Here is a 13001-nt window from a genome sequence, read left to right on the forward strand (position 1 = left end):
CGGCCAATCAGTGCAGCTGGACAGCGGGCAGGGGCAGTGGTCCATGAAACAAGGCGGAAGGAGTAGGCAGGGGCTAGATGGTGGAGGCCTTGAGACCTTCACACAGTGCCTGCGTCCTCCACCAGGCACCTCCTCTGAATTCCCACTGCCGTACCCCTAGTGTGCATGGGAGAGCCAAAAACACGTTTGTGGAATGAAAGAGACCTCCCACTCCCAGAGTTCTCCTGAGTCCCCGGAATCCAGGATCTGCTATTTTAAAAATCTTATGAATTGTTTCCATATAATGTCAGTTGAGATTGAACTGTTTTCATGGATATTTGTTTGTCCAAAGAAACAGTAGCCCTGTCGCCGTTGGAGACACAACTTATGCAGACCCGCACGCACACGATATGCACGTACAGTGATAGCCCTGGGCTCAGAAGCACACCCCTCTCTGGCCTGGTCTCAGGTCATCCCGGTGGTCAGGAGCACGGGCTCTGGATTGATCCATTGAGTGTGTGCTTTCTGAGTTCCAGGTTCTCAGCTAGGAGCCCCATTACCACTTCCCAACTGTGGTCCTCAGTTGGACAAGTTCCTTAACCTCTCTGAGGATCCATGTCTTCATCCATAAAATGGGAATAATAATAGTAGTTACAGAATTCTCACGTGGTGAAAATGACATACACATTCACACGTATCTTGGCACACTACCTAGAACATAGCTGATGATCAACAAATAGGATTAATCAATAAATATTACTTACTCTTCTTCTTCCTGTCTTCCTCTTATTAGGATTCATTAGTTGCCTGGTAGTTTTTACTACACGCACACCCACGCACACACGAGCTCTGAGAATCTGGATTTGTTTTCGAGCCAACTGAGTTTCAGCCAGCACCCTGCCATCCTCCCATCACTTTCCCCAGGTGGGTGGATTCTGAAGTTGCTGTCTGGGTTCTGTCTGAGGTTCTCAGCCCAGTGGCACCTTCCTAGCTCTGTTCTTTCTATCCTGTTTTGCCTCCCGGAAGAGCTGACTGATGCAAAGGCCCTGGGCGCCCTCTGCTGGCAGAGGCCATGCAGGACTTGTGGCCATCGCCCAGGCAGCCATGAAGGGGCCCAGTCCTGAAGGGCCATCATTGGTCCTCGGTCTTTGCTGCAGCTGTCTTGTCATTCCCTGCTCCACCCCTGCCTCCCTCCCTCCCCGCTCTCCGCACTGGCCTGTGAACTCCCACCCTTCCATGGTCTCCCACCTTCTCACGCTCTTCCTTGAGACCCTCCCTGCGTCCTGCGAAAACCTTCCTCCGAGAAGGGGAGTGTGCGCTGGCCCCCTGCCCTCCTGAGGTCGGCCACTGTGCTGCCACTCCCTGAGGTCAGATTTGCCCAGAGTCAAGCCCAGCTTAAACCGAAGGCAGAAGGATTAGAGGAGAGGAACGTGGGGCTGGCGAGGGTGTCACTGTCCCCCTTCTCTGTGACGATAAACGCATAGCCAGAGATGTGAAGTCATGACCCTGGGTGGTAAAGTGAAAAATGATGCGCTTGCCTTCAGATCCCTCTTCCCAAATGCACCTGGTGTGTAAGTCCAGGGGAGTCAGTTCACGTCTCAGAGCCTCCATTTCCCCATCAGTCCAGAGGGGGTGTAATCACACCCATCTCACAACATTGGAGTGAGGGCCGTGAAGTCACCTGGAGAGCAGAACCCCTCGTGTGTGGTCAAATTACAATGAGTAACAGACCCCTTCTTTAGGCTGCAACCTGTCTGGGCTCAGTGCACCCAGGGGTGCTACGGCTCTTCCAGCTTTGACAGCCTGTGACTGTCACAGGCAGCGTCTTCATTGCCCCACACCTGTGCAGTGATGTGGAGTGTGGGCTTTGGGGCCAGACCACCTGAGATCTCCCGCTTCCCAGCTGTGTGGTTTTAAGTAGTTACATAACTGCTTTGTGCTTCTGCTTTTCCACCTCCCAACTAGGGGTCTTAAGGGCACCTAATTCATATGGTTGGGTGAGAACTAATGTAAAGTACTTGGAACATCGCCTGGTGCATAGGAGGTACTCAACAAACAGTTATTGCCATCATTGTTATTACTGTGATTTCACTAAGGCAGGCTGAAGAGCGCTTAGGGTCCCCATTTTACAGATGAGAAGACTGAGGTTTGAGTGGTTTGCTCCAGGTTTCACAGCTAGGATGCAGTGTGGGCAGATCAGGAACTCAATCTTCAGAGCCATCTCAGTCTTGCCCTCTCCTATTCATAAAACAAGTGCTTGGGTCTCGTGGGGAAGGGACCCTTGGCCAAAAGCCTCCAGCCCATCCAAATCCCTGATAGCTGGCCCTACTGACTGTTCTGCATGGCTGATCCATTGTCTCCCCCACACAGCTGGGAAGATCTAAAGGACTAGGGGAGAAGCCAGTCTATCTCTGGATCCTGAGTACCTAGCTCAGGACTCCACCCCGAGTGTGTGCTCAGCGCATGTTAGTGGAATGACTAAGGCAGGGGGACAGCCTCCACCTCATTGTATGTCTAAGGGAAGGTCTGTATCACAAGAGGCCACCTCATGAGGGGGACAGGAAGAAACTTAGTTCCTTTGGCCCTGGTGGGTGTTACATGCTACTTGGGGGCACTTCCATGACCCCTGGCAGGTTCTCTTTTTCTGTTCACATGGCTGATCCACATGTCCAAGTTTGCAGACAAATCAAAGGCCAGACACAAACACCTAGGTGGAACCCATGACAACAGGCACACGTGTAGACATAAACAAGTACAGCTCTGCAGACAAACATGGACACACCCATGCTGCACACAACAGCATGCTTAACTGTACACGTGTGGGCCTAGAAACTCAACATCGTGCCACATGCATGCCCAGCAGACAGTCCAAGGCCCAGCCGCTTACCTCACCAGATGTGCAGTCAGAGAGACCAGGTTCCAACCCCAAATTTACCACCTCTTAACTCTGAACCTCATTTTTCCTTTCGTGTAAAATGAAGATAATGATAACTCTCTTGTGGGTCACTGTGAAGATTAAATGATTACATGGATGCAAAGTGCTTAGCGAGATCCTAGCAAATTAAGGATTCAATCAGTAATTGTCAAAGATAACAATGATGATGATGACGAAGATGCTGGTGATGTTGGAAGATGGAGACAGTGGGTCCTCCCCTGGATTCTGACCTGCTCAGGGGTTGGACACCGAGAAGGTGTTCACTGAATGACTAGAGGGTGAGCTTTGAAGGTGCCTGGGGTGGAGGCTTCAAAGGCGTTGCTTGGGCGTCACAGATTTTTGTTTGCCTCTTGCTGATTTTCATTTCAAGGTTGCCTGTTCCAGGTGGCAAAATGAAGCAGTAAACATCCCCTTCCCTTTGTTCTTCAATTCCCCCTCCTCCTCTCCAGGTTGTAGTTAGTGTCTCTAACTCTGAGGATTTCTGAATAAGAAGGGACCTCAAAAGTCAGATCTGAATACAGAAATGTCCTGGATACCGTCCATGCCAAGTGGCTCTCAAGTTTCCTACTTGCATACTCCCAGCTACAGCAAGTTCACCACCTTGCAGTGGCAGGCTGTTCCATTTTTAGGCAGGTCTATTGTCTGGAAGATTGAAGCCTGCCTCCCTGCAATGCACTATCACCTCATCCCCCACACCTTAAGACTACCTTTGTTCAGGGTTCAGTGCCCCGAGGGCACCCCGAGGCTTGTCTCCTGTTTCCTGGAGTGGCCCTGCAGAGAAGCAACAGAGGTACCTGAAGAATTTAGGGCAAGAAAGAGCACTAGCCTAGGAGTGGGGAGATCTGGTTTTGAGTCTAACCTGTTGGTTGTCTGTGAGAAATTTGTTCCCCTTCTCCCGGCCTCAGTTTCCCCATATCTAAAAGGAGGAGTTTGATCCAAAAGATCTCTTAGGATCCTTCCACTTTAGCACTCAAACACCCATTCTTTCAAGCCTTCCTTTCTCCAGCTCAGTCTCACCCGCTCTTTCTTCAAGCACTCCACGCTCTCCTCAGTTCCCTCGCATCCTGGCTCACCACTGTCACCGCTTATGTAAAGGGACATTTAGCAGCCAAATAGACAGTTTATAGAATATCAGACTGTGTCTTAGGCAGTTGGCAGCTTTCTCCCATTCAGTGTTTAAAACTACCCTGAGATCTGACTTTCATAGAAAAGGAAACTGAGGTTCTGAGTGGACCAGGAACTTGCTCAAGATCATGCAGCTAGTACGTGGTGGGCCAGGATGGAAGCCCCAGCCTGCCGGATTCTGGAACCCGTCCTTAGCACCGTGGCCCCAGGGCTGGGATTCAGGGAGCCAGAGGCATCCCAGCAAGGCCGTCCACCGGCTCACGAGTCAGTCTCTTCCGTGACTACGAACTCCCTGCCCTCCTTCCCAGCAGCACCTGCAGCCTCCGCTTCCTCCATGTGGCAGCCTCTCTGCTCCTCTCCACAGGGAGAACAATTTCATCAAGGACTTTCCTCAGCTGGCCGACGGGCTGTCGGTGATCCCGCTGCCGGTGGAGGAGCAGTGCCGGGGGGTCCTCTCCGAGCCCCTCCCAGACCTCCAGCTGCTCACTGGTAAGACACACGTGCTGGACCCTCCCCAGCCTCCCTGACCACACACCTGCTCTCCAGTCCACTCAGCTCTCAGCACGTCCAGGATGGGCCCTGCCAAGCCTCTGTGTTCGCGAGGGGTGGGATGGGAAAGGGACCTACCTACCATTTCTTGGACTCCTATGGACTGTGCAGAGCTAGGGGCTTCCCCGAGACTCCAGGCTCTGAGCTGAGGCTGGATTTACTCTCTTAGCAAACTTCAAGTACACAGTGCAGTATTATTAACTATAGTCACCGGGCTGCACGCTAGACCCCAAAACTACACTCATCCGGCATAACTGAACCTCTGTACCCTTTACCCAACATCTCCTCATTTTTCCTGCCTCCAGCCATCCTATTCTCTGCTTTTACGAGTCCAACGTTTTTCAATTCCACGTAGAAGTGAGATCATGCAGTTCATTTTTAAGTCGTTTTGAAATAAAATAAGTAGACCTCCCCCATCCCCACCCCAACCAGGAGCCTCTCTCAGTTGACAGCATCTCAGTTACACAAGCTGTTTTTGAATGTGGGCACTGGGCCATCCTGGTGGTGGTGGTGGGGGGTATCATTCCTCTCGTGTTATAGGTGAGGAATCTAGACTCAGAGAGGTGAAGGGACTGATCAAGGTCACACAGTAAATCCGCCAGGACTAGAACCGGGTGCCATGGCTCCAGGTCTTCTGCCCTTTTCACTCCACTCTGCAGTCCGTCCCCCAACCCCCAACCTCCGTCGCTCCCCTACTGAGAAGCCATCTTTTGCAGGCTCTCCTGAGGCTTGTATTTTCTGTCCCACTGCGGGAAGCCCGTCTGTTCCGCCTCATCTTCTCCCAGTTCCTCTCTTGCCCTTTGGGGGGACTTTCCCAAGATGTGAGGACCCTGGCTCTGCTTTTGTGATACAGTACATTGTGGTTCTGCATTAGCGGTACAGACTCTTAGGATTATTTGTTTTGATTTGGGGATCTTTGGAGGTGTCCTCATAAAGGAACGGTTACATTTTAAGAGTTTTTTTTTTTTTTTTTTTTTTTTTTTTTACTTACCAGAAAAAATACCCTGCCCCCAATCCCAGGGCTTCATTTTACGCCTAATCCTTTGGTGGGGATCTAGGATAGAGTCAGGTAAGATGGGGGTCAGAGATTGAGTAGCACCGGGGATGGGTTTTTGGTCAGGAATAGTATGCAAGGAAGTGAGTGAGTCAGTAAGTAGGTATTTATTGAGAACCTGCTCTATGTCAGGCTCTGTTTTGTCTCTGCAGGAGTGGGAATCATATAAACCATGGCCTTGACCTCAAGGAGCTGACATTTCACCGAAGGGGCTTATATTTCAAGCTGGAATCCAGGAGGGACCAGGGATGGGGAAAGTGAGGGATGGAGTGATGATCACTTCTGGGGGAGGCCCAGGGATGGGGTGAGGGGCAGAGAAGATGGTTTGGTAAATTTCTTGATAATCAAAAGAAGTAGCGGCGTTGTTTCATTTTGTTTTGTTTCCTTCTGGACACCATTCCACCAAGTGCATAAGCTGCATCAACAGTCTGCATCAAAATACCTGCCTCCCTCTACTGGGGACGGCCCCTCCAAGCCTGCTCTGAATTAGGGCAAGCAATCATAGACGGGGCAGAGGCTGCCTGGCTGCTGGTGTCTAGTCTTCCTGGACAGACTGTTTTCTTTGCCCTGACTCAAACCACGGCCCTCTCCTCCTCTCCCACCCTCTCTCCTTCTCTCCCGGGTGTCTGCAGAGGAAGGAAAGGACAGGCAGAGCAGATAAACAGAGAGGACGTATTTGTAACAAAACAACCTCCCTCCAGTGGACATATCTTGGGGGATCATGAATATTTTACTTTAAAATGAAAGCCTCTAAGAAATTATATTATTCCTGAGGCTAAGGGGGGAAGAAAAAGTTGATAGTAATGGACAGCTTTAATACTGCAGTAATGTCCAGGAAGAAATCACTTGTTCCAGTGAGATTCTCATTTGCATCTTGGTATCAAATATCTCTTTAAGTGCCTCCTCACCAGGGGACAAGAGAAAAGGAGAGAAAATGTGCCTGCCATTTGCAGAGGAGACACAACAGTAATAGTAACTGCTGATGTGACTAGCATTTCTTTTTCACATATTTTTTCCTGATTATAAAAAAGAGAGTCTGCAGTGCTTCGAGTACAAAATTTAGAAAATGGAGATGAATGTAAATCAGAAAACAAGGATCTTTCACACATCCACCACACTAAGTTAACCACTTGCTAACATTTTGTTGTGTTTTTTTTCCTTTGTTTATATTTTGTCTACGCTTGTGTTTCACACAATGCATTCTATGGAACATGAGTTCCAGTGAAACCTAAAAACAGGGCTCCTTGGTCAAAAAAGTTTGCAAAATGTTGTGCACTTCATGTATCTTCATGTACCTTTAAAACGCATATTAATTTATTCAAGGTGCTGAGAAATTATACAGCTTTTTTTAAAAATCTTTTTTAACTTTGTTTAGCCAGTGTTTCTAGGTCTTGTTTGAAACAGGAACCTTTTATGTGTACGCACAGGTATTTTACGAGATACTAAAGGACATCTTGTGCTTCCATGTTAGGAAACAAACAGTTTGTGGAGGGTGAACAAACATAAATCGTCAGATAGTAAATGTGTTAGGCTTTGCACGTGGTCTCTGTCACAACTGCTCAACTCTGCTGTCATCGTGCAAAAGTAGCCTTAGGCCATATGTGATGAATGGGCTGTGCTTCTCTGGCCCTCAGTCCACACGTAGGACATTTCAAGGTTACCAAAGGACTTCCACTCTATTAATTTATTTGAGTCTCACAATACGCTTGTGAAATAAGATCAGCCCAGGTAGCCATGGGATCAGATGGGGAAACTGAGGCACCGTGCTCTCTAGCACCCCATGGCAAATCGCCGCCAGAGTTAGTGGAACCGTAAACCCATTCTTGCTTGTAGGGTAAAGGGGGCCATGTGAGCTGTAGAGCAGAGAGAAAAGGCGGGGTTGGGGCTGAGATCAGAGGCCTGGAGGTGGAGTCCAGATAAAACTGCCAGCCCAGAGAGAACCCTCACTCTAGGGCCAAGCCTCTGTCCACTTAGAAGAGGTGGCTGTTACCCAGAGCCCAGGGCTTCAGGGTGGGGTTGTAGGGTGAGGCCTCTAAATGCCGGGCTCACATGAGCTTCTTCTTCCCTCCCCAGGAGACGTCAGGTATGATGAGGCCATGGGTTACCCCATGGTGCAGCAGTGGCGGGTCCGCAGCAACTTGTACCGCGTGAAGCTCAGCACCATCACCCTCTCGGCAGGTGAGGACTGCCGCCCGCAGCCAGGGGACTTGGCGTGATTCAGCTCAGGTCCCCCAAGGATGCTGGCCCTGGGGATGCTGAGGAATGAGGCCACCCAACCCCCCGCCGCCATCAACAATCTCACAGGGAGGGCGGATTGACAAGCAGGCAGGACAGTGGGGTCCACACACTGCAGCAGGTCAATGCGGTAATGGGGCCGCTGTCCATTCTGGGGAGTCAGAGAGGCTCCTGGAGGAAGGGGTGTCTGAGCAGCATGTGGGGGATGAATAGGAGAGAGAGGCAAATGATAATCTAGGTCACACTTACATTCTTGAAGTACTTCAGGCGTGTGGATTGTATGAGTTTTTTCAGGCACTGATTCCTCTGGTTTCTCCTGGCTGATTTCTTTTCCTGCCCATTTCCTACTCAGCAGTAATGCATTCCCTGCTCCCCTCCTCCCACCAACACACACACATGCACGCACACACGCACTGCTCACACTTTGTCCACATGAACCCTGTGCTTCAGCTGATGGGGACGGTTTGTAGTTCTCAAAATGGGACATTTTCTTCCTTGTCTCTGTGACTCTGCGCATGCTGTTTCCTCCGCCTGGATCTCCTTGCACATCCTACAGTACTCGGAGATGCCTCCCCCATTATCTATACCCTTTGGAATAACTCAAGGAATTCCCTGTGCTCAACTGCCTATATTAAAGCACTAACAAGTGCTTGATTCACATCAGAATCCTGTCTGTCTCCCCCACTAACCTGAGAACTGTGGGTACTTACTTATTCCTGTACCTTACATTCCTGCACATTACTGGTGCTCCTTTTTGATGAAGGAATAAAAGATAAACGAAAACTGAAAAGTAAGGAAACGAAAACTGAAAAGATGGGGCCTGGCCTTGGGTTTTCTACCCTGACTCTTACTCATAACACTGCCACTGGGTTATTGTCCAAGTATCTTGAAACGGTGGGCGAGCTCTTTTCTTACCTTTTCTCTTTCAATATCACTTTGTTCGTGAGCAACATGGAACTCTTTCAGCCTGGGTATTGGGAAGTATAAATAGTAATTATGGCTGACATCACCCAAGTGCTTTATAATGTTTCATATCTTAGGGCTTACATCAGTCTTGAGAGGAAGGCATTCTTTATCACTTTTTTTTTCAGATAAGGAAACTGAGGGTCAGAGAGGTTAAGTAACTTACCCAAGGTCACACAGCTAGTAAGTGGCAGAACAGGAGCAGGGCAGGGATTTGAAGGCAGTGTTGTCTGCCTGGATAAAGAGCCACAGGGCATCTCCATGGTGTTATTTATTACTTAACAGAAACCATCTCATTATTAACTCTGCTGCATTAATTACCCAGCTGCGTGGGATAACAGGTTGATGGCGAGGGGTTGTTCTAATCAAGGACCCATTCTTTAAGCCCTGTTTCTGTTTTTACCACCACCCACACCTTTACACCGTGCTTGTGAATAAGACTGCCGTGTTCCTGTTAGAACTACAAAGGTGTATCTGCTTGAATTAATCAATAATGATGCTCCTGAGAACCCCCTTGTAAATCAAATGTTTGCAAATTGGAGCTCATTTTTAATGTTGAAGAAGAGCTTGCTCTTTTACATTTGACTTTGATGTGGCACAGAATCAGCTGTTCTTATATTAACGGGCGTCGGTGTGTCTGCCGTGTCCGGGATCTGTGCCGTGAACCTGGTTGACTTGGGGGTGGGGAAGGATGCATGTGCAGACTCAGAGACAAATGGGACAGACCTTCTGCTTTCAAGGTGATGCCTGTTGAAGGTGCAAAGGATAGGTGCTCCATGCCAGGATGGTGGGAAAAGCTTCTTGGGGGAGGGGTGACTTCCTGGGGCCTGAAAGCTTGAGTGTGACTTAGGGAGGAAGTGGGAGTCCATTCTAGGTAGATGGTGTGTGTGTGTGTGTGTGTGTGTGTGTGTGTGTGTGTGTGTGTGTGTGTGTGTGTGTGTGTGTGTGTGTGTGTGAGAGTGTGGGAGGGATATCCATAAAGAAAGAATGAGGGCTTCCCTGGTGGCGCAGTGGTTGAGAGACCGCCTGCCGATGCAGGGGACACGGGTTCATGCCCTGGTCCGGGAAGATCCCACGTGCCGTGGAGCGGCTGGGCCCGTGAGCCATGGCGGCTGAGCCTGCACGTCCGGAGCCTGTGCTCCGCAACGGGAGAGGCCACAAGAGTGAGAGGCCCGCGTACCGCAAAAAAAACAAAAAAAATGAAAGAATGATGGAAATCCCAGATCACACACAGGAGAAATAAGAAAACTGATTTGGCCATAGGTAAAGCCTGATGTACGTAGCTCATGGGAGATGACCTTGGAGGCCTGGGATACCCAGGTAAGGTCATTGGGCTTTATCTGTAGCAGGGAGGAGCCCAGAAGGTCTTAAGGCCCCTGGGAAAATAGCTTGGTGACCTGCCTGTAGGAGGAGAAAGAGGGCAGGGGAGCAGTGGTTACTGAGTGGTTGCTGTGCAGGCCCCATGCCAGGGACTGAGGACTCAGGACCCTTTGGCATAGGACTAAAGACAATGAAACAGCAGGGAAGCCCTTGACAATGGCAGGAGAAAGGACATAACTGTGTTTTAGGGAGGCTGAGGCAGGGACAGAAAGGGAAGTGATGTTACAGGAAGCTAAGCCAGGGATCAGATATGAGGACACAGACTGTCTGCTGAGCCTGGGCCAGTGCAGCCCCCAGGCTCCATCCGTGGACAGCTCAGGCCCTGGATAATTGGGTACATGGGAAGTGCGTGCATCCTGGGGTGAGAAGAGAAGTGGGTTGGAATCCTAACTCCTCTGGCTGGAGGACCAAGGCACATCAGCTCCAGTTTCTGACCCTTGACTTGCTCATCCCCTCGACAGGGCTTATTATGGTTGGGACTGCAGTGCTGGGCTGAGGTTAAATTAGACAAAGTGTCTGGAACATCTAGCAGTGTGCCTGGTACACGCGAGGTGCTCAGTAGATATCAGCTTTGATTTTTCCTGATTGTGATGTTCAGGTCGCCAGCTATAGGCCTTCCTCTGATGTTGATTCCCTGTCAGTCCTGGTGCCTTGTGTGTCCACCAGCGAGAACAGTCTTTGCAAAATAAGTGAGGGAAAGCTGCGCACGTTTGGCTGACACCATGGTGGTGGATAAAGCACCAAATCCACGCTTGTCATTTGCCGGCCACCAGCCTCCCCAGCCTGACCACCTCTGCGTGCTGCTCCTCTGTCCAGGCTTCACCGACGTCCTCAAGATCCTGACCAAGGAGAGCAGTCGGGAGGAGCTCCTGTCCTTCATCCAGCACTACGGCTCGCACTATGTCGCAGAAGCCCTCTATGGCTCCGAGCTCACCTGCGTCATCCACTTCCCCAGCAAGAAGGTCCAGCAGCAGCTGTGGCTCCAGTATCAGAAAGGTAAGCCTGGAGGGCTTGCTGGAGGTGGTGGCCAGATGCAGCGTGGAGGTAAGGCTGCTGGGGCGATAACTGAGCTCCCTGGGAGCTAAATCCTGGCTCTGCCCCATGGAAACTGGGTGGCCTTAGGCAAGTCCCTGCCCCTCTCTGGGCTTCTCGTTCACTGTGGATGGAATGAAGGGCCGTGTGATGCTCTCTCAGGAGTCTTTCAGTTCAGGCGTTTCCTGAGAGCCCAGGGTGGTGTCCTGGACTCCAGAACCCTGGCCTTCTACTGCACCCTCCTTGTTTCCCACTCTCTCCCCTCGAAACAACCGCCAGGGTCGGCGGGTGGAGGAGGCTGTGGGGTGGGAGTGGTGTCTCCTTGACACCTTCTTCTCTTCAGGCTCTTGAAAGAACCCAGGAAGAGCTCTGGCTCCTTTGGGAGCGATCACCTCATGTCTGGGGGACAGTTTCAAGTGTCTGGCATGGAGAGACTTTTATCCTCAGGGAGGGTCAGCAGATCTTATTTCCCTCCGATTCTCAGCTATTATCAGAATTGGAATTTCCCAGACGCAGGAGACCAGTCTGTGCCACTCCCCTTGGGAAATCCATTCCCTTCCCACCTCAGTTTTCCCTTCCTGTGAAATGGGTACTTTAGCCATTCCTGTATCCCTCCTACATTAAAGGAAAGTGGTTTATGCAGCAGCGTTTTGAGAAAGATGGAACTGTGGCCTACATGCCTTATGTATTATAACAGGTCCATGTAGTCACAGCCCCATTTCACAGATGAGAAGATGAATTTCAGATAAGCCAACAAGTCATGTGCCCTGCAGACACACGTAGCAGGGTGAGGATTACTTCCTGTTACCATTGTTACTATTATTATCAATTAATTTGTAAAGAAAAACTCTCGATCAACAGAAAGGGTTTGGAGTAATGTGAAAACATGCTTGCACCTTCTCCATATGGACCAGCCATCCTATCCCCAAGAACCAGATCAACCGTAACTCCTAAAACCACAGAATGTGGGAGCCACAGGGACCTGACAGGTCTCACTGGGCTCAGCACTCCCATTGCACACCTGGGAAAACTAAGGCGGAAAGGGAAGAGGAATCTTGCTCAGAGTCACACCGCTCCTCTGGGTGGAGCCAAGACAGAGCGGGATGCTGCACACTCCCTGTCTAGCTCTTCTCATGCTGCCCCTTACCCCCAGCTGGATGAAGCCCCGGCCTCTGTCTTCTCCCGAACAAGCCCCTTTGCGCTCTCCACCGTGTCCATGTCATCGTCTCATCCCTCCCTTTCTCGTGTGTGCGACTGTTTGGGGCACTGGGGGTAGTTTACAGGCGCGGGGGAATAACTGAGTGGTGTGGGAATAGCTCCGGTGTATGGCTGTGAAACAACGGTCTTTAAGGAAGTGCATTAAATCAACAGAAGTCTCATTGTGCTACCCTATACATAAGGTGACACATCATTAAGCAGGGCGATAAGCTTCCGGACTTTGAAGTAACACAATTAGGTGATGTTTATAAAAACCTTCGCTCGCTGTGGCCACTGAACCAGTTTGCCTCATCCGGCATTTGGGGCCTGGGACGCTGCGCTAATGCTGAATCCCACCCCATCTCCACCCTCGGCTGCTTCCAGGCCTTGGACTTTTTCACTCCAGAAAATGCTATTTCTTATATACAATGGATGCATGGAATCTATGGCAAGTAAGATGGGGACGAGGGCAGACAGAATGCTGAAACAGCAGCTGGGGACCCCCTTCAAGACGCAGAGAAACTTCAAGTTTGCCACAAACTTGCTGGGTGA

General features: G+C 50.3%; 1 protein-coding gene across 4 annotated transcripts in view; it reads left to right on the forward strand.

The window, feature by feature from the left end:
• The window catches only part of ASTN2 (astrotactin 2), a 927905-nt gene that overhangs the window by 668833 nt on the left and 246071 nt on the right, over positions 1–13001 (forward strand). For all 4 annotated transcript variants that reach the window (XM_060101146.1, XM_060101145.1, XM_060101147.1 and 1 more), the window contains 3 exons: positions 4404–4528; positions 7716–7820; positions 11037–11216. In XM_060101146.1, coding sequence (XP_059957129.1) covers positions 4404–4528; positions 7716–7820; positions 11037–11216 — 410 coding nt within the window. The remainder of the gene's footprint in view (positions 1–4403; positions 4529–7715; positions 7821–11036; positions 11217–13001) is intronic.

The sequence above is a fragment of the Mesoplodon densirostris genome, chromosome 6, assembly GCF_025265405.1.
Source record: "Mesoplodon densirostris isolate mMesDen1 chromosome 6, mMesDen1 primary haplotype, whole genome shotgun sequence".
Classification (NCBI taxonomy): Eukaryota; Metazoa; Chordata; class Mammalia; order Artiodactyla; family Ziphiidae; genus Mesoplodon; species Mesoplodon densirostris.